Source organism: Trematomus bernacchii, unplaced genomic scaffold, assembly GCF_902827165.1.
Source record: "Trematomus bernacchii unplaced genomic scaffold, fTreBer1.1, whole genome shotgun sequence".
NCBI classification, from domain to species: domain Eukaryota; kingdom Metazoa; phylum Chordata; class Actinopteri; order Perciformes; family Nototheniidae; genus Trematomus; species Trematomus bernacchii.
In genome coordinates, this window is record NW_022988097.1 from 4,423,264 (window position 1) to 4,443,183 (window position 19,920).

At 38.9% G+C, this 19,920-nt stretch overlaps 2 protein-coding genes across 3 annotated transcripts; one reads left to right on the forward strand and one right to left on the reverse strand.

The window, feature by feature from the left end:
- Positions 1-4,863: 4,863 nt before the first annotated feature.
- Positions 4,864-10,675, reverse strand: sybl1 (synaptobrevin-like 1). Of its 2 annotated transcripts, none has more exons than XM_034121311.1 (8): positions 10,545-10,675; positions 9,963-10,140; positions 8,531-8,588; positions 7,850-7,987; positions 7,630-7,720; positions 6,344-6,411; positions 6,144-6,236; positions 4,864-5,663 (listed from the first exon to the last, which is right to left on the reverse strand). In XM_034121311.1, exons 2-8 carry the CDS (start codon positions 10,106-10,108, stop codon positions 5,595-5,597), a joined length of 663 nt encoding a protein of 220 aa, XP_033977202.1. In that variant the 5' UTR covers positions 10,109-10,140; positions 10,545-10,675; the 3' UTR covers positions 4,864-5,594. The 2 variants fall into 2 exon arrangements, with proteins under 2 accessions (XP_033977202.1, XP_033977203.1); XM_034121312.1 differs by having other exon boundaries at positions 10,612-10,674.
- polr1d (RNA polymerase I and III subunit D) lies at positions 10,173-17,159 on the forward strand. The gene is made up of 6 exons (XM_034121313.1): positions 10,173-10,248; positions 11,234-11,320; positions 11,878-11,975; positions 12,990-13,066; positions 15,807-15,889; positions 16,848-17,159. Exons 2-6 carry the CDS (start codon positions 11,282-11,284, stop codon positions 16,893-16,895), a joined length of 345 nt encoding a protein of 114 aa, XP_033977204.1. The 5' UTR covers positions 10,173-10,248; positions 11,234-11,281; the 3' UTR covers positions 16,896-17,159.
- The last annotated feature ends 2,761 nt before the right edge of the window (positions 17,160-19,920 follow it).

The following is a 19,920-nucleotide window of genomic DNA, read 5'->3' on the forward strand; positions in this document are numbered from 1 at the left end:
ATCCCTACTTAACACAATAAGCAGATTGAAAATCCTAGATATCAAAGTCTAATCAACGTGCAAGGCTGTATTTAAAGCCACAATTACATAGATAGATGATTCTTGTTTTGGTTTGAAGCACCTCAACTTTCTTAGCTTCTGTAACGCATGCGGTCAATGGTGCAACATTTTGTGATCAAAACAACTGACCCCCCTGCACATGATTGACAGATTATCCCCCATGCAAGCCCTCCTCCGGCCAGTTAGGTCTATAATTAGACCAGGAGTAAACATACTTCTACAAATAGCAAGGAAAATACTCTTTAAAGTCCATAAATGGATTAAAACACGGTATCCAATACGCCTGAGAGACACTTTAAAAGATTAGGGGATAAACTATTATTACATTAAAATGCCACGGGAGTGGAGGTAGTCGTAGTAGTAAATAGATAAATAAAGTTTAAAAAAGGCGGACTAACAATGACTACATGAAATTCAACAGTTGAAAAACTAAAATGGAGCGTTGTAACGGTTGACAAAAAACCCTTGAATTAGCTAGCTTAATGTTAGCATGCTAGCTATCAAACAAACAGTCGACCACAGTGTGTGGGTTCATTTAAATTGACAGGAGGTTGAACTGTTGGTACTTACAAGTAGTTACACAACTAAAGTCGCTCACAAATGTGGGGGAAAGACACATAAAGAACTACCGTAACACTTCCCCAACAATTTAGACATACAGTGGTCCGTTAAGTTAATACAAATATAGTAAGACAAACAAATATCCACACTGCACCTGACTGATGACTTGAAACGTTACCTGTCACGGGAGCGAGCAGCGCAGACGGGAGCGCGCCGGTGACGATGTCTTAAAGGGCCCATGTCATGGCCATTTCCACTGATCATAATTACATTGTTGAGGTATACTAAAATAGATTTATACTGTGCAATTTTCCAAACTCACATTGGTTTCGCATACAGCATCTCTGTCAAGCATGTGTATTCAGCAGTATTCACTTTCTCCACTAAACGACTCGTTGGAGCTCTTGCCCCCCCCTCCCTGTGAGCCTAGTGTGCTCCGATTGGTCAGCTCGGCCACTCGTTCTGATTAGTCAACCACCAGAGAGGCTGCGCCCATGTCAGTGCTTTTCCCGGCTGCTCTCAGCGTAACATCAGTCTTATCATGGCGTCGGTACAGCGGTATATTTTATATACATATATATTTTTAACTGTTGTTATAGAAGAGTGTGACGGCCCCAGGGCCTTTGTCTTACGATGGGGTGGAGCTGAAGAGGCTAATCAGCACGATCACGGACACCTCCGGACACAGTCTCTCTCCAAAGCGGCTGCAGGAAGACTAACTCTGCGATCCTCTCAACCACCTATCTTTGCATTTACCACAATAAATGTGCCGTGGTTTTGTAAACTCGTGTATGTCTCCTTGTCTTTCCGTTGTGGCCTACGAGCTACTCTCATAACAAAGAGTAAGTTATTTTTACCCGTTATAAACTACTACTGTTTGATGAGAAATCAAATCATGGTTTGCTATATATGAATTCAGGGAAGAAAGGATAGGCCTACTAAGTATTTCCATTAAACTTTATTTTTAGAAATGTACAAAATGAACATAAATATACATATATACACACGGTATATCATTCATTCCTCCTCCTCGCATCTTGCCTGCGCACAGTCGGTGCGGTGCCTTTTAGCACCCTCAGTAGTAGTAGAATCCCTTCCCCGTCATGGATTGTCCGCCAGGATCTGGCTGGACGAAATCAAATGCAAATCACAAAATATTAGAGAAACTTAGTTGTTTTAGATTAGTTAGTAGTAGTTGTGTAATGAACAGCTTGCCTGCTAATATGCTAACCTAGCTTTGTTTACCTTGGTAGCTAACACGATATGAACGTTAGCTTGGAGGAAAGGCAACTATAATGCAGTGTAATAAAACTACTATGAACAAAAGCTAGTGGTTCATATTAGGCTAGCAATAACGTGTTTATAATTGCAATCGTATACGGGTATTCTGCTACCATACAATGTAACTTGCATGAATACATTGTTTTGCGCTAGCATACAGCTAGCCTCGTTAGCTACATGCAGTATATGTACGGTCACAATGTACGGTAAATCACAGTACAGTATACTGTATGAGTATTCCGTGTGTGTGACTGCAGACATTCTCCTGCCATGACAAACATGTAAGGCCATCTGCTGACATTGTAGTTGATATATTTAAACGCTAGCAACGTAGCATCACAAAAATGTTTTTCTGACCGAAACTAGCTCTAGCTCCGTGTGTTAGATCGCTACGCCAGCTATAATGTAATTACGTTTCGCGACTGACCGGCAAATCACCCGGAGTATACTGTCAATAGGTATTTTGTGTGTGAATGCAGACATTCTCCTGCTATGAGATACATGTATGCAAGGCCATCTGCTGATATTAGAGTTGATAAATGGAAACTCTAGCAACTTAGTTAGCACTGTGTCAATGGCTTAGCAGTCCAACACAGTTTACACATTTAAACAGTCTTGTTTGATAAATACACAAATAACAATGCAAACTTACAGGTTGTATACCCAGATCTTCCCCTGCTCCAAACGGTCCAAACAAGCTGTGCATATCCGGCCTCAAACTGGGCAATGTTTTGGAAGCTTTCGTCTGTGAAATGCCGGTTCTTCGAACCTCTGGAGGAGGAACACGCCGCTGCTGGTGTGGCCATAGCTCTTCGGGATTGGTCCATTTCGTTCCGGGTACCGCATGACATCATGCGGTACCCGGAAGAATCAAATGGGCAGTGACGTATCTCCAACGAGGCGTTTTGGGGAGGTATTTTCTGTGTTAGAGTTTTACTCGCTACAGGGTGTACTTTGAGGGTTTTGACTCTGCACACCGTTTACATGCATAAAAACCTTCATAACACACAAGGGGACGGGTAATAACCGGAAAAGCATGACATGGGAGCTTACTTTCAGGTGGTCGCCTTCTCTTTCTCCGAGAAACCGGAAAAAAATTAAACTGAAAAAAACGTTATTGTCATTCAAAACTGCTGTCAGAGTATATAATAGTTCATATTATTCCGCAGAAGTGAAGAACAAGTGTTTTTCAGTGTTGGGAAGTAACAAAGTATAGGCTACTTTTACTCAAGTAGGCCTACTGTACAATGTTTTTATTTTAGCCTATTTACCTCGTTAACGTAAATAATACTCATTACATTGACACATGCATTATTTGTGATTAAAATAATGGTTGTTGGTAATGTATTAGCGACCCCCACAGATGTATGATTTCACTGCTTTCATGGGAGCTCAGACCCCTCCCACATAACATCTCACAGAGTGGCAAGTAGCTATTGCCTGAGATCCCAGGATGTGTTTTTATTACATGTGCCAAGTGCTAGGACTGTTTTAGGTACTAAAGCTTTTATGTGCGCTGCTCCTCTAGCTTGGAACACTATGCACATTTTTTTTTAAACTGAGCATTTTGATTCCCTTGCATCATTTTAAAGCACGGCTGGATGAAATGTTATTAGATATCTGTCATTGTGAATAGGTTGCTAATTTATACCCCTGTAATTATGTTGTGATGTCCTTTTTGTTTTCTGTTGTTTTTATGTGTAACCAATGTACCGCAGGTCTCCCTTGAAAAAGAGATCGTTGATCTCAATGGGATTTTTCACCTGGTTAAATAAAGGCTACAAACAAACAAACAATAACTCAAACCCTGCTTGTAGGCCTACCTAACGTGAGTATTTCCATGTAATGCTGCTTTATACTTTTACTTCACTTTAGTGAAATAATGCAGTTTTACGCCACAATATTGAGTAATTTGTGTATAATTTATTAAGCTCTAATGACTTTTCAGATTTTGCATAAAAAACATGTGATAAACCTTTAATATAGCCTAGTGCATGTCTAAAAATACGGACTAACTCATTGAGTTACAAAAAAGAAAAAACACAACGTTTTAAACATCAATAATGTGTGTATAAAAACGTTGTTTGTCTACAACAGTACAATGCTGCTTGATGCAACAATATTAATAATCTAATCATTTCATATTATATTATATCACATATGGAGTCCATTTTTCTGCAGAATTAGTAGGCCTACTACTTTTTATACTTATACTTATAAGCACATTTTCTTCGATAATAATTCTCTATTTATCTTAATAATGTAGGACTTTTACTTGTAATGCAGTATTTGGACATTAATGTATTGCTACCTTTACTTAGGTAAATAATCTGAATACTTCTACCACTGACAATAATAAAGTCATTTTATATACATGATTTTGAAATGGGCCTATAGGCATAACAAGTACTTTTACTTTTGTAAAATTAAGTATAATTTGATGCTGATACTTTTGTAGTTTTACTTAAGTGACATTTTGAATGCAGGACTTTTACATGAAACTGAGTACTTTAACAATTTAGTATTGCTATTTTTACTTAAGTAAGACATCTTACTTCTTCCACCACTGGTGTTATTTGCCTGTACTTCCACACACTGTGTGAGTTTGTGTCATCCCTTACAACTAGGTCGCTAAAAGTTGAAATCACATACTGAAATAATAATTGCTCTTTCAGTTCAACTAGATGTCGAATGAATGAATGAAATATGTTGTTAGTTTTTATTCTGAAGAGATCAACCACTTTCAATTTCAAATTTGGATTTACAATAATTAAATGATTATTTACCATTATGATACTAGGAAGCAAATGTATGTACAATGTAAAAAGTGCATTTTGCTAACAGAAAGAACATGTGGGCACACTGAAAAAAATCCTAGCAGAGGAAAAAGGTGAAGGTGGGAGAGAGTTCCTAAAAAAAAGAGTTGCTATAAAAGAACCATTACATCTTCTGAGTCAGTAATATCAATCAAATGTACAATATTTATTCATATGATCATATCTGGTATTTTACAACAGCCATTTTTAGAATCTACTACTGTGCTTGGCAATAAAACATAAAGGTTATCATAAAAAATAATCTGTGTTACTAAGCAAAAAGGGTCACTATCAACATTGTTCATTAGACATTTGCCACTTGAGACATATTACATACTGCATTGGTTTTGTCACAAATTAGTTTTCCGTTATACAACAGAGGACCAGACACTGTTTGGGATTTCCTCTTGATGGATCTGCAACATGCTACCTGTAGTTGCGCGTCAGGTATTTTTCAGTTGATGTCAAAGGAAAAGCAGGACAAAAACAAAGCAATCTGCTATCTATCTTAGTGGCTCAGTACGGTATCAGTCTGAATGGATTAAATACATAGATTGATGCAGGACAGTATCACAAACTGATACATCAGGCCATTAAGTGCATGAGACAGGATTATTGTTCCACATCAGTGTTAGGCCACATGGCTTCTGTCATTAGTGTGGGTATGAGGTGGGACTCCTCGTCCAGAAGGCAAGTCAATGTGCACGCTATCAAAGAAAGGGGGAGGGAAGGAGGCCTGGAGGAGGAGCAGCATGTGTCTTCTGGGGAAGTTGAAGCTAGAAGAGTAGAGGAAGGAAGGTTTTTTTTCCTTTTGTGTCCACTGGTAGGCAGAGGTGATCAGGCGCTTCTCCCCCTCTTCCTTTTTTAAATTTTCTCTCATTTTTTCACACAGGAGGGCCAGCTGAGGCCTCCACATGAAGCAGAAACGATTATGTAAAGGACCACCTAAAACGAAAACAGCACAGAAACTAACTTTACTTCCTGTTTGATTAATCATGCAGTGAGCCATACAGTTGCAGCACACCAGAGGAATACATTTAGTGAATGTCAACCTCAGCTCCCAACAGTGTGTAACTAAAATAAAGAAACTCAGCCAATAAAGGACAAAATGTCTCCTCTGAAACCCATTAAAACCACTATTTCGATCCGAAAGCCATTACACATAAAACCATGCATTGTAATATAAGAGGATTTTAAATATATAGAGCCCTGGTTTTAAATGTTACCTTTTAATAATAACAGTGTATTTCACACTATTTTCCTGGTTTGCTACACACACAAAAATGCAAATAAATGAATATGGTAGTGGTGATCAGGACTGCAGTTGGTTAAAAGCTCCAACTCAGGGAAATAGGGAAATAATATAAATAATATATATATATATATAATATATAATTATAAGTGTTTTTTTTTGTCCATACTCACCAGGCACACTAGCACAATGACAATAGTCAGCTTCAGGTTCTTCATACACATGGCTCGGGCCAGGTTACGACTCGTGGTCTTAAATGTGACCGACTAAACAAAGTATGGAAAGAGAGTAACATCAGTTAGGTTTGTTTAGACTACTGTCAAAAGAAAGTATCATGCACATTAAGACAAGTAGGATAAACATTTAAACTCACTGAATCCACCAGATTTTCTGTCTTGTCAATCAGCAGCTCCAGCTTCTCTCCTCTCTGAGCCACCAGGTCTGCAAAAAGACAGAAAGAGAGCCACAGTTAACTTGAGAGACACAAAGGGCCCAATGTGTTGAGAATCAGGTCAAATTGTCAGTGAAATCTGACATTTGAGACTTTATTTTGAAATATTGCGTAATTCTGTGGCCAGAACATTTGCTTATAGCAACAAATACAAATGCTGTACAATGAGGACGTTAATGGTACAACCACAACACACTGCATTCTTTTAAAAATAAATAAAGATTGCACAAGTGATGTATTAGTGTCCGGTTTAGTGCACCAAGTTCCACTGGCGGATTGGGGATGGGATTATGGGATGGAAGAATTTAGTTTTCAAGTTAAATACTCACATACCTAATTGTATAGGTCTAAATATGCTAAATATGTTTCTATTTTCACAAGGTATTTGTTTATATGTATATTAATACATTTTATTGTATTTTAATTGTTTTACTTTAATGTAGCTTTAAAGTGGACCTATCATGCTATATTTGAATAATATAGTGTAGGACCATACCTATATAAGGCATATTTATACTTAAAAAAAAAAAAAATACCAAACAGATCATGCATTTTAGCCATGCCTCATTTTGCTCAATTTGACAATTTCTAGATCTGTTTTTGCAAGGGCTGATTCTGTGAGAACAGCACCATCTACAGGCCTGGCATATGTACTACAGCGTCTCCAGCGCTTTCGAACGGCAATGGCCGTGGCTGTCTCCTCCTGATTGGTGGAGTTGGCCCAATAGCCGTAACGCCACCGTCCTGACGTCAGGACAGTGTTCAAATCTGGATCAGTTTTTATCAGATCCGCTGCAGCCCCTTTTTTTAGAGATTTGGGTATGGAGGAAAATAGAGAGGGTTGTGTTTTCTGACACTTGGTGAGTTCCCTGGAACACCGGGGACACATATTCATGTATAAAAGACGTACAAAGGTGCATTTTGCATGATAGGTCCCCTTTAACTTTAACTAATGTATTCCTGCTGTTTTTGTATTTTGAGTCATTATTTGTTAATTTTGTTTGAAAAAATAAATCTGTAAAACATTTTGGACTGTTTTTTTTTTGGAGGAAACCATAAAGAAAAGGAAACAGTAAGGACAAGCCCCTCACACAAAATAAGGTTTTCCTGAACCAAATAAATGGACATCTCGTTCAATTATTTTCTTGGAGCTTAATGTAAAAAATGGGCTGTTTAGCGTCATAAGGAGAAACCCATGAGGAGCTCACCTATGTTGCGGACCATGATGCCCTTCAGGTCGTCCACCTGCATCTGAGTCTCAGTGACACGATTTGTTCCTTGTGGGTCGGAGTGGTGTTTCTGCAGAAAGGAAAGTACGAGATATTTAGGGAAATGGTGATTTCTAGATCTGTACATGTGTTATTTTATTTATAGACTACAGAAGTGAAAATCAGCCTCTCCAAATGTTCAGGTTCTTTTAATACTTACCATCTGGGCTGCCAGTGTGGAGGAGAACTCGCTATTCATGGCGTACGGCAGCGCTGTTTGCGCTCGCGACCCGTACGTCGTCTGGAAACGCTTCTTAACTTCGCTGAGGAAGCTGAACGCACGCGACCTCTCAAAGTCCTTCAACACAAAAAAAGTTAAACAGTTTTTTGTTTTAATAACACTCAAAAATGCCTTTCTAAATTGTAACTTCACTGCTATGCTTCCTGTGTCTTATTTGACATGTTCTTTAGGGCTGCAGCATTAATGAAAATGTTTTCATGCTTATTTTTAAAATATTCTTCAATCATGTGAATGAATGATTAATATTAGCCAAATAATTGCGAAGAGTTATTTTTTGTGTATTTTACTTATTGCTGCATTTTACTTGCACAATTATGTCTCTTATTATGCTATGTTGTACCTATGTATCTTATTGTGAGTCTTAGGTGTACTGTAGGTTGCATTGTTGTGCATGACAATAAATTATTTTAAAGGCTCAATACAATTCTTCTAAAACACAGGTTGGAGATTTTTTCACTGATTAAGTGACTACCTTATTTAACTATTTTTTTGTATTCAGCTAATAACATAAAGTGCATTTCAAGGGACCGCTATCACTCAACCACAAATTCAACCCTAAAGAAAGAAATACACAGATTTCAGAGATAATTATATACTTACATCATCAGTGATACACAGGTATATGATTCTGTCATGGCAGATGTAATGGAAGAGATAGCTAAAAAGGAAAAAAAGACAGAATTACAGATATTAGTTAAAGTTTAATTCAGTATACTATGGGCACATTAAAAAAGTATTAGAAACATTCACCACAGATCAACTGTAGTGAATGGACTGTCTGTAACTCTAAATGACTTTAAGACTTTTATATGAGCTCACATTGTGTTGCGACTTTGTGGCATGTGATTTCCCTGTATTGTTTCAGGTACTAGTCTGTGTCACTCTCTGTAGGCTGTGAGCTTCCAGTAGAGCCTGTCACATGTGCTTATATAAGACATTCCACACTTAGGATACAATTAACCACATGATTTATACTTTAGCCAAATTATGTAATCATGTAGGCAATCAAAGCCAAAGGATAATAACTGGCTTCTCATGTTATAATCAAATATAGATGTATTTAGCTATGTTATTTTTCAATGTTTCTGAACATGTGTCATTTACTTTGCCTTTTTGACTGTCATGCTGCTGAAACATGTCAATTTTGGGGATTTGTGTGATCAATACAGTTCTATTCTTATATTTTCTCTTGATTATTCTCCACTCTATCATCATCCTGTAGTTGTCTGGTTTTAGGAATGTTAAAGCAAAAAGTGTCACAAGGATTTGAATGTGCATGAAAATGACCCGACAAAAGTAACATCACGCTGGAGAATAAATGTCAGATCATATCTTTCTTCTTCAATCTTCTTTTATCCATCTTCAATTGATCAAAATTCAATTGAAATACCCGAATGCCTTCCAAATGGTGGTTTTGAAGTGAACTTGTTCCACATGGCTAACCCAAAACCAGAAGATGTTGAGTTGAATAGGGTGTAGAACAGGGCAAAGCAGGAGATATGCATGGTCAAGAGCCTGAAAACAACTTGTTCTACAATTTTTGCATGCTTGATTGAATGATTACTCAATTATCAAAAAAGCGGGTCATCTTTTTTTCTGTCAACCCACTGAATGATTAGTGAACTTATCATTGCAACATTAATGTCATGTCATTCCGTATAGGACAGTATGACAATCTTACCAAACTGCATGATAGTACAGAAGAATGACCCTAACACGTCTGCACACATATCATCATTTCTTTCCTTCCCGGATTGCAACAAGTTTAGCCTGTTTCTGTGTGCCAAGTCTAAATTTACAATTGTAGAATTACTTGTCAATCAGATAAAGGTATTTCAAGCAGTACTCTGTAATGGTTGGCCAGTGTATTTAACTCATAGTGCACTTTCTATTTACACATATACTGATCAAGACATCAGCATTTGTACATACTAATAAGTTATGAACCCTTCTGAACTGGCAGACCCATGTAGCCACAGCATATACATATGGTGTTAGTGTAATGGAGGGTGCATGTGTGGGTTACTCCTACCTTCCGTGGCTGTAGGTCAGTTTATTATTCTCTGATGGGATTTTGGCTAATATCTGTTCAGTCACTTCCAGGAAGTTGCCACCACACCATGCATTCTTTGCCAGGATGGTGGTTCCACGAGCCACCACAGCAAACAGGATTGCCATGGCAATAGCTGGCGTTTCAGCTATTTCCCTCGCTAACAAAAAACAAAGAAAAAGAAAAGAGTGAGATGTCACTGGTAGGATGGTGAAATAAATTGATTGCTCAACAGAGGAGGGCTCTGGTGGAACATTACAGGGCAAGGGTAACGTTACAGAGAATGCACAAACAAAGCAATTAAAGTATGTGTGAGAAAGATTGTAACTACTGAATTATCTAGCTTGACTAGTTACATGATACAGTTGTCACGAGAAAAGAAAACGAAAGCCAGATTAACGCCTGCCGGACAACAACAGGCTAGCTAGCTAGTAATGTTGTTGACCAATGTGTCTAACGGCGTTGGGTAGCTAACGTTATATTAGCTATTTGACGCCATACTAATACTCGTTTCGAGCAACGGAACTGACGCTGTAAACAAATATAAAGTAGGGAATCTATTACCTCGATGTGTCAGTGCTGTTCAAAGTAGGTAATGTAGCGCAAAGCCCAACATCTAAAGAGGTTTCACCTGCTAGCAAGCTAGCTAATCCCTTTCGAGTGACTTCTGTTTTGCAAATCGTCCAGACAATCTATACCGGAAAACGATTTCACTGTGGTAGGAAATGTAGTTCTTACCACATTCCTTATGCCTTATACTCAATTGTTTTGTTTCGTTAAGGAAACTACATTTTAAAACTTCCGCATATGTCGTGTTGTCGTCACATGTTTTCATACCTACGTCACCTAATGGCGACGGTTTGTATTATTTGAGCCCATTTCTCGGACTTGCAGGCTACTTAATCACTGCCGCAGTTGTTTAATTTGGGTATTTGAATCGTCCTTGTTTCTTTTTCAGGACTGATCTTTTTCTTTAACTTTAGCTAAATCTCTTACTTGTGGGGTACCACCGAACATACTTCGTTTTAGTCAATTATTTCATGCTTTGCCACGATCCAAACGATTCAAAAGTGAGACCTAGTGAGCACAATACTGCATCTTTATCTATTCATTAAAGTTATATTTCTGAATATAAGATGCAATGCTATAATCTTGTCTGTGTTTGCTACTCCTAAACTTTGAAAAGTATAGACAAATGAAAAAACAAACTCCTTTAGATTTACAAATCCCCTTTCCCACCTCTTGCCTGTCAGACAGTAATGAGGTAATACCCTCTGACGCACAGAACCGGAATTTGAAGCATGGCTGCTGAAGGCGAAAAGAAACCTGTGCTAGAGATGGTAAGATGATAATGCCTTGTGATTTGTGGCATTGTATACAGCTACACGTATTTGTTAGTGTTAACCTCTGCCTGTAAGAAAACATTGAACTAAAAAATCTATGGATAGCATTTCGCCCATAAACGCCTCACGTGGGTAGCTGCAGGAGCTAGCAGCACATAAACAGTTATTACACCTTAAAAGTATAACTCCTTTAAATCTGTTCCATCTAATGCAACAGTTGTTGTGGACGGATATCATCAGTGGCATTATTAAAGCTAAGCTACGGTTACCTGAAACGTAAATAACTGCACTAACACTCCATATCCGACTCAGAGTTTCTCCACTAGGGGGCAGTATTGAAGCCTTTATACAGTCTGGTTGAAACGGACGTGTGCGTTGCCTCAGTTTCTTAGAATACTGTGGTCAACATGTGTAACTGATGCTTATCCATGTGCATATGTGAAATAATAAGTACTCTATGTATTGGCAATGCATAGTAGCTCCATCTGCAACATCTGGAAGGAGTCCATGGTTCAGCTTTGAGTGTGATGTGATAATGATATGTTGTGTTTTAGGTCCAGGCTGATGGAGGTGATGAGGGCTGTGTGACATTTGTGCTACATAATGAAGATCATACCCTGGGAAACTCCCTCAGATATATGATCATGAAGACGTAAGTGTTGTTCTTCAGACTCAGCATGTTGTGGTCACTGGTTTGACCTTTATGACATCTAGCCCCTGAAATCCCATGGGGCTTCAAAAGAACAAAGATTGTGGCTGACTCATTTGAGTATTTTGCGACTTACAGGTCATTTTGACAGTTGATCATTACGATATTTCAAAGGGACTTTTTCAAAGTGAGGTTGTATGACGTACTTATCAATACTCAGTGTGTTACTACCTGCAATAGATGTTTGTCTAGACTCTACAAGTTCCTAGTTTGAAGTACCAGCACAGAAGAAAAGCAATATACTGTGCAGCAGAAAAACCAATTTTAGCCAACTATAAACTTCACTGTAGGCTATATTTAAAATATTTAAGCCACCTCATTCCATTGATGAAAACAGTCATTTTAATGCACAGAACTACGACTGCTGTCAGTTTTGTTATGTTCTTGTTTGCCTTTGGTTTATCAAACCAAATCTTTTTACTATGCCCTAATGTTTTTAAGGTTTTCTATAACGTAATTTGAATTGACTTGTTGTGGAAAAATGCTATCAAAAAATGGCCTTGCCCTACCTTTGAAACACTAATTTCACACAATAACTCAAAATGTCACACAATCAGTTTTTACATATTGATATATAATGTAAAAGTGCCTTGAATTGTCGGAATACCAAAATGGTGCTATATTAATGATATTTCATTCGCATGTTTTGCCATTGCCTCCATCCACAGTAGTATATTATTTAGCTTCCTGCGGGTCTGTTTCTCCAAACTGGGGGCGTGCCGACCTTCATCTGTAAAATTACCTCATACAACCCCACTTTGAAAAGTCCAAACTATCCATTTAAGTGTGTATGTGCTTCCACTGTGGTCCCAATGTTTTGTTCTTAGTTAGTCATTGTCAGCTGGGATGACTTGATAGTGGAAAGATTGTAATAGCTTCAACACCCTTCCACCCAATCTAAGAAAACAATTGATAATAATCTCAGATCATGTTTCCAATTTCCTTTTTTTCCATCAGTGTGGATGTGGATTTTTGTGGCTACACCATCACCCATCCGTCTGAGAGCAAGATCAACTTTCGCATTCAGACACGAGGTAAGAGACATTACTAAACCCCCGCCACTTCATCTTCTTTTTCCTCTCCTTACCATCTATGTTACGTTTATGTAAGCGTACATGCGCAGGTCGGTTTTCAGGCTGTTGCAGAGTAAACATGCTGATTGGAGTCTGGTGCATCCACTTTGTCTGCTCAGACTAACAGGAAAGCTCAGCGGCTGACTTAACACAGATGCACAGACTCTTGTTATTCTCAACAGAAAACTCTAACCACTTGCCTTGTTGCACTAAAAACTGTAATCCGCTTTAAGCAACAATTCTGTTCTAAGATTTAGTTGTTGAACTTAGATTCAGGAGGTCGGGGGGCTTCAGTACATCAAGACACAATAACCTTTCACTGGTCCACTGTGCGTTCTATATTTATTAGTTCTTTCTTCTGTATTGCCCCCCCCCCCCCCTCACCATAACCACAATGAAATGGGTTTGTGGACTCCATGTAATTTTGGAGAAGATGGCCATGACTGCAAAAAGCAGTTCTTTTTATAACTTTGTTTAAAGTTTATAGTTTTTTTTAATTAGCAATTAGATGCCCCTGACAAGTTACTCAAGCGAAGAGTGATGTGTACAAATCTCGTGCTAAGCTTAATCAACATCAGAGCAACAGCAGTGTTTCTTTGCACTTTTGTGACCTTCTGTTACATCAGCTGCTGTGTTTTTATTTTTATTTAAATGTCCCTTATGTCCAAAATAGACATATTGATCAATGCAGCACTTTGATAAATTAAAACGCAGAAATCAGACCTTCTTGAGGGCATTTCTACTGGAAATAATAATTTTTCAATACTTTTAAAATATCATTTTTTTTACTTTGGTTATTTACTCGATAACACTGATGTCTTTCTTCCTTCAATGCGATTTGCAAAGCAGTGCTTACTCACAGCAGAGTTCCCGTTAGAATATTTCTTTGCCGGTCAAAATGTCCGTTAAAGTTGAAATCTTCCGGACAAAATGAGAAAAGTGCCGGTCAAAGGTCTTCTTTGTTATTTATTGAGCTTTAAAACAAATTGATATGATTCGATATTAAACAAACTAATTATAGTAGATTAACTATTCAAAAGTGTACAGTAACTTATAATAACACAGGAATAATAAACGGAGCGCTCTCTCCTTCTCCTGACAGCCCGCCAGTATCATGCAGCTCGCGGATCCAGTAATGAGTGACCCGACAGTAAAACGAAACATATCTATATCTAGTTTAGGTAGTTTGAGAGGTAATTAAAATAGCTACATGTGATATTCTAACCTGAAGTGTGTGTTTTGCTCCGCTCACCGCTGCAGGTGATCATGCAGAGCTGCGTGTCGACTCGTCAGCAGCAGCTGATCTCTCTCTCCCCAGATTAGACTTTACTCACGTTTATGTCCATATCGATCAGATCTAGCTAGTTCTAGTTAATGATATGACTACCTGCTTATTAAAAGACACCTAAACAATAAGCGTCGCTATGCAACCGGGTGAGGCCACAAAGTATAGCGCAGCATTATGCATTTGTTTACATGCCCACCGGAACCCAGAGGTATTACCAACAGATCAACGCACAATCAACCCATACAGGACATCTCTTTCTCCATATTAAGTGTTGGACATTAGAATTGACTATTCTTGTCTGTCACATACTCTTCTTGTCTGTCACATACTCTTCTTGTCTGTCACATACTATTCTTGTCTGTCACATACTATTCTTGTCTGTCACATACTCTTCTTGTCTGTCACATACTATTCTTGTCTGTCACATACTCTTCTTGTCTGTCACATACTATTCTTGTCTGTCACATACTCTTGTCTGTCACATACTCTTCTTGTCTGTCACATACTCTTCTTGTCTGTCACATACTCTTCTTGTCTGTCACATACTCTTCTTGTCTGTCACATACTCTTCTTGTCTGTCACATACTCTTCTTGTCTGTCACATACTCTTCTTGTCTGTCACATACTCTTCTTGTCTGTCACATACTCTTCTTGTCTGTCACATACTATTCTTGTCTGTCACATACTATTCTTGTCTGTCACATACTCTTCTTGTCTGTCACATACTCTTCTTGTCTGTCACATACTCTTCTTGTCTGTCACATACTCTTCTTGTCTGTCACATACTCTTCTTGTCTGTCACATACTTTTCTTGTCTGTCACATACTCTTCTTGTCTGTCACATACTCTTCTGTCTGTCACATACTTTTCTTGTCTGTCACATACTCTTCTTGTCTGTCACATACTCTTCTTGTCTGTCACATACTTTTCTTGTCTGTCACATACTCTTCTTGTCTGTCACATACTCTTCTTGTCTGTCACATACTTTTCTTGTCTGTCACATACTATTCTTGTCTGTCACATACTCTTCTTGTCTGTCACATACTTTTCTTGTCTGTCACATACTCTTCTTGTCTGAAATTGTGGATGCACGTGATGTTGATTAAACATGTCATCTGTTTTGATTAGTTAACAAAAGAGGACATTATCCCATGCTGTAAACTGCAGATTGCTTGTAGGACATTTGGTGAAACAGCATCCTGCTCCTGCGTCATTTCCTGATTTCTCTAGCATGGCTGTATATATGATCCGTGACTGTAAAGTACTGCATGTGGTCTCACACAGCTGATTAAGAAGCAGAGTAAAGCTGTAGGTCCTGGAGAGGGGTGACCGGTGGAGTGTGTGCTGTGGTTGTTTTTGTTGTTATTTGTAATGGTGGTGGTTTTCTTCAGAGGACTCTTCTGTGTGTTTCAGGGGGGGTCCCAGCCACAGAGCCGCTCCGGAGGGGCCTGAGGGATCTCACTGAAGTTTCTCAACATGTTCTCAACACATTTCAGGTAAGCCTGTTCATCCATCACCAGTCTCTCACTGAGAGAAACCTACCAGCAGTGGTTGGGTGTACGGCCCTTTTATTCTTTTTCGTTTTCCATGTCCTGTAGTGTGTTATATAGGTATTTTTTGCATACAATCCCTGTGTTCCCTCCAGAGGATGTTTCAGTCTCACACCCACACCCCCCCCCCCCTCATTTCAGAAGTGTGTCACACATTCACACCTGTATTAAGCTGCCAGAGGAGCTGCAACCTGAGATTGCTCTAAGCAGCTAGTAGTTACAAGGGTTTCAAAAGTCAAGGTTTATTCATAAAACATTCCGCACTGTGGCCTCTTAACACCCAGGCCTAGTGTCGCTACTGCTACTAAATACTGAGGTCGATCCCCTTTTGGCAAGTAACAGTGTTGAAAGGGGGAGATGGAGGGGATGACACGACTAATGGGACCGCAAGCTGCTTTACAAACCCACGTCCGCCGCAGCAGGGACTGAGCCCCAGTATAAGTGCTGCCAGCTCTAACCACTGAGCAATACAGTGGTCAATTATATATATTTTTTCCATGTTTAAAAATTATATAAGTGTAAACAACATCAATATGATATGGCTTGATTCTTTTAAGTAGATGCATGTGGGACAAATTCAGAATCTCACATTTCCTGTCAACTTGCCTCAAAAATCCTAATGCAGTGGATCCTTAGTGGTTCAAAAGGCTCGTGTACTGAGCAGAGAACGAGTGACCCAGTGACTCTGACCCCCCCCCCCCCCCCCCCCCCCCTACAGAGGAGGACCAAAGAAAAGCAAACCCTAATTGTCCTCACGTGGTACAATAATATTTCCATGTGGGATCCAGGAAGAAACCCTGGGCTGTTTGGCTGGCCCTGGATAGTAGTCCTTTAATGAAATGAAGTCGCTCTCCACGCCATGTCAACTCCAATTCTGACTGCCTTCTCTTTTATTTTGTTCCAGGCACGAGTTGACGAGTTCAAGGAAAGGCAGGAGCAGCCCATGGACTGAAGAGCATCACATGTGGAGGGCTATTAAGATGCCAGACAGTTTTCGACAAACAAACCGGAGAAAAACGTGTTACCATGATCTCTACATTTGTTATGTTCGGGGAGCCCTTTGATCATGTCACATTCAAACATTTGTACAGTTTTCTTTTTTCGTATTATGTTGGGATTGATGTATCATAAATGTTTATGATACATTTGTTTCAGGCCTGTGTTGATCAATCCTAGACTTTTGAAGCGATTAGCGAATAAAAATACATATAACTGAGTCAACGAAGCACATTTTCTTTCCAAAATCCTGCCCTTTGACTTGAGATGGAATCATTATTTTCATATCCACTCTTGTAACAATGTTTGAAGGACGTCCAAACCTTAAGTGCTCTTCAAGCCGTGTTTTCTGGAGGAAAGGAGTGGAAGCTAGAATGTCCTTATTAGCAGAGGAATGTGCTGCGAGAGACTCCATACGGTGCAAACAGGCGGGAGAAATGAGAGTATCAATAATGAGGTTAAAGTTATTTTTGAGGTTAATCATATCCAGTTAGTCACATGTTCATGCAGCTCTCTCTCAAGACAATCAAAATGTCAGCACAATGCGTTACTATGAAGGACCCTTTTATTAAAAAAAGGAAGCACTTTGGGATTGTTAGGATCTGATAGTTTGACATTTTGGAAAAAAAGGCATGTAGCATTTTTACAGACATCAAAAGATCCGAACCATGTTATCAAAGAGCTTATTAGTCTTTGATAATGCATTTCCACATATATAAATTACCTAAATGTTTACCGTGGTTGGTTTGTTGCTAATGCCGTACAACCACAAATGACGTCAAAATGAACTTTTACGTCTCTTATGAACCGAAAGAGTGTATCTTAACACACAGGGGAGACATACTGTATATATGAATACCATACATTTAAAAAGTGTATTTCGCATAATAGGGGTCCTTTTTAAAAGAGTCATAAAAGTTCAATTTCATTTTTGCTAACCATACTGGTGCTTTTTATTATAATCAATCCAACTTTCATTTGTAAGGGCAAAATGGGTCACATCCTCTTTAACTGTGAAACTTTCTACGATGATGGGCTCACATCCAAAGTTGGTTTAAAAAAATGATTTAATATCATCTTTCTTTAATGGGGCAGCACTATTCAAACCAAACGCTGCATAAAAGGGAAATTCCCCAAACTCTTCACATGAAGGTTGAGCACAGCACTTTGAATATGGTTTGTGCAGAGAAGAATGTATCCGCAGTGACAAGGAGGCTGCTGTGCATAAATGGCTCTTATAGCAAACAATAATTTCCAGTGTGGTTTAATGTGGTTTTGTTTCAAAGTGTCCCACAAACATAAAGTGCGGTTTTAAGACATGAAGTCCTCGCTCATACAACGTTTTATTTCAAACACATTATGGTGACATTTTAATCATACTAATTTCTTTGTTTATTTATTATATGTCGGCCAGGCCTGTGTGGTTTTACAGATGATTCTCTCCAGTATTGCTGAATAGTTTTCTCTGTAACGTTGACATTCAACCTTTAGAAGCAAACCTTAATGAGTTGCTCTTGAGGCAAATAAGAAAACAAAGTTAGCTCTAATAAAATAAGTCTTGTGGAATCATCAGCTGTTTCCAATAAAAAACACCTGTACGGTACTACTTTATTAAAAATGTACAAAAGATTCAGGCGTTATCTCTGTAAACTCACTCTGTGGAACTGGCTCTTCTAATGTGAAGTGCAATCATTGTAAATCAGGAAACACCACGTAAAGGTAATTTGTAACACATTTGACACGGTGTCTTTTCCTGATCTTTCCCTGAAATCAGATGTTAACCAAATGTAACTTCTCCTCAAGGAAAACACCAAAGACATGAAGCCTGTGACATATCATTCAACCTTTGACAGGCTGTTAATAACACACATGATTGTTTGTATTCATTCCTGTCAAAAGTGCACTGCTCTCTTACCACAGCTGTACGCTGACTCTAAAGGGGAAGTCAGGGAACTTTAGAACATTTGTAATACTCTTATATAACAATGATAGTTGATACATTGGCAGGAAAGGGCCACATACCCTATAAACGTCTCATAGTATCCTTTCCAAACACCAACTGTACTTAAAGGAGCCCTTGGGAGTTATCATGTTGACACGAGTTATGTTTACATTTAGTATCACTCAACCAAACACATTGGCAGGAGGACTCAAAAAAGGATTGCGTGGCGTTTGTAGTCATAACTGTTTTCAAATACAAGGCAAGGCAATTTTATAGCACCTTTCAACAAAAGGCCATTCAAAGTGCTTTACAAAAAAGAAAGACATTAAGAGCATTAAGAAATAGTGCAGCTGAAACACATTATAAAATGGCATTTAAAAACAGTCATTAAAAAGCAAAGATCATAAAATAAACAGAAATTGTTGTTGTCAAAAATACATGCATACAAGTTATAGTGCATTGTGAGATGTGAATAGTTCAATTAAAAGCAGCGGCATAAACGAAAGTCTTCAGCCTGGATTTAATCAAATTTCCCATAACTGTATTAGGTTACCATCAAATCCATCACAGACCCCCTACTGGACCCCATGCAGTTCGCCTACAGAGCCAACAGGTCTGTAGATGATGCTGTCAACATGGCCCTTCACTTCCTCCTCCAGCACCTGGACACAGCAGGAACCTACTCATCTCTGGTGGGGACGAGTCTGCCTACAGGTGGGAGATGGACCATCTGGTGACCTGGTGTAGGGACAACCACCTGGAGCTCAACGCTCTCAAGACAGTGGAGATGGTTGTGGACTTTAAGAAGAATGCTGCCCCGGCCGCCCCCATCACTCTGTGTGGCTCCCCAGTCACTGCTGTGAAGTCTTTCCGCTTCCTGGGCACCATCATCGCCCAGGACCTCAAATGGAAGTACATCTGCTCCCTCATCAAAAAAGCCCAGCAGAGGATGTTCTTCCTGAGGCAGCTGAAGAAATTCAACCTGCCAAAGAAGATGATGGTGAACTTCTACACCTCCATCATCGAGTCCATCCTCACC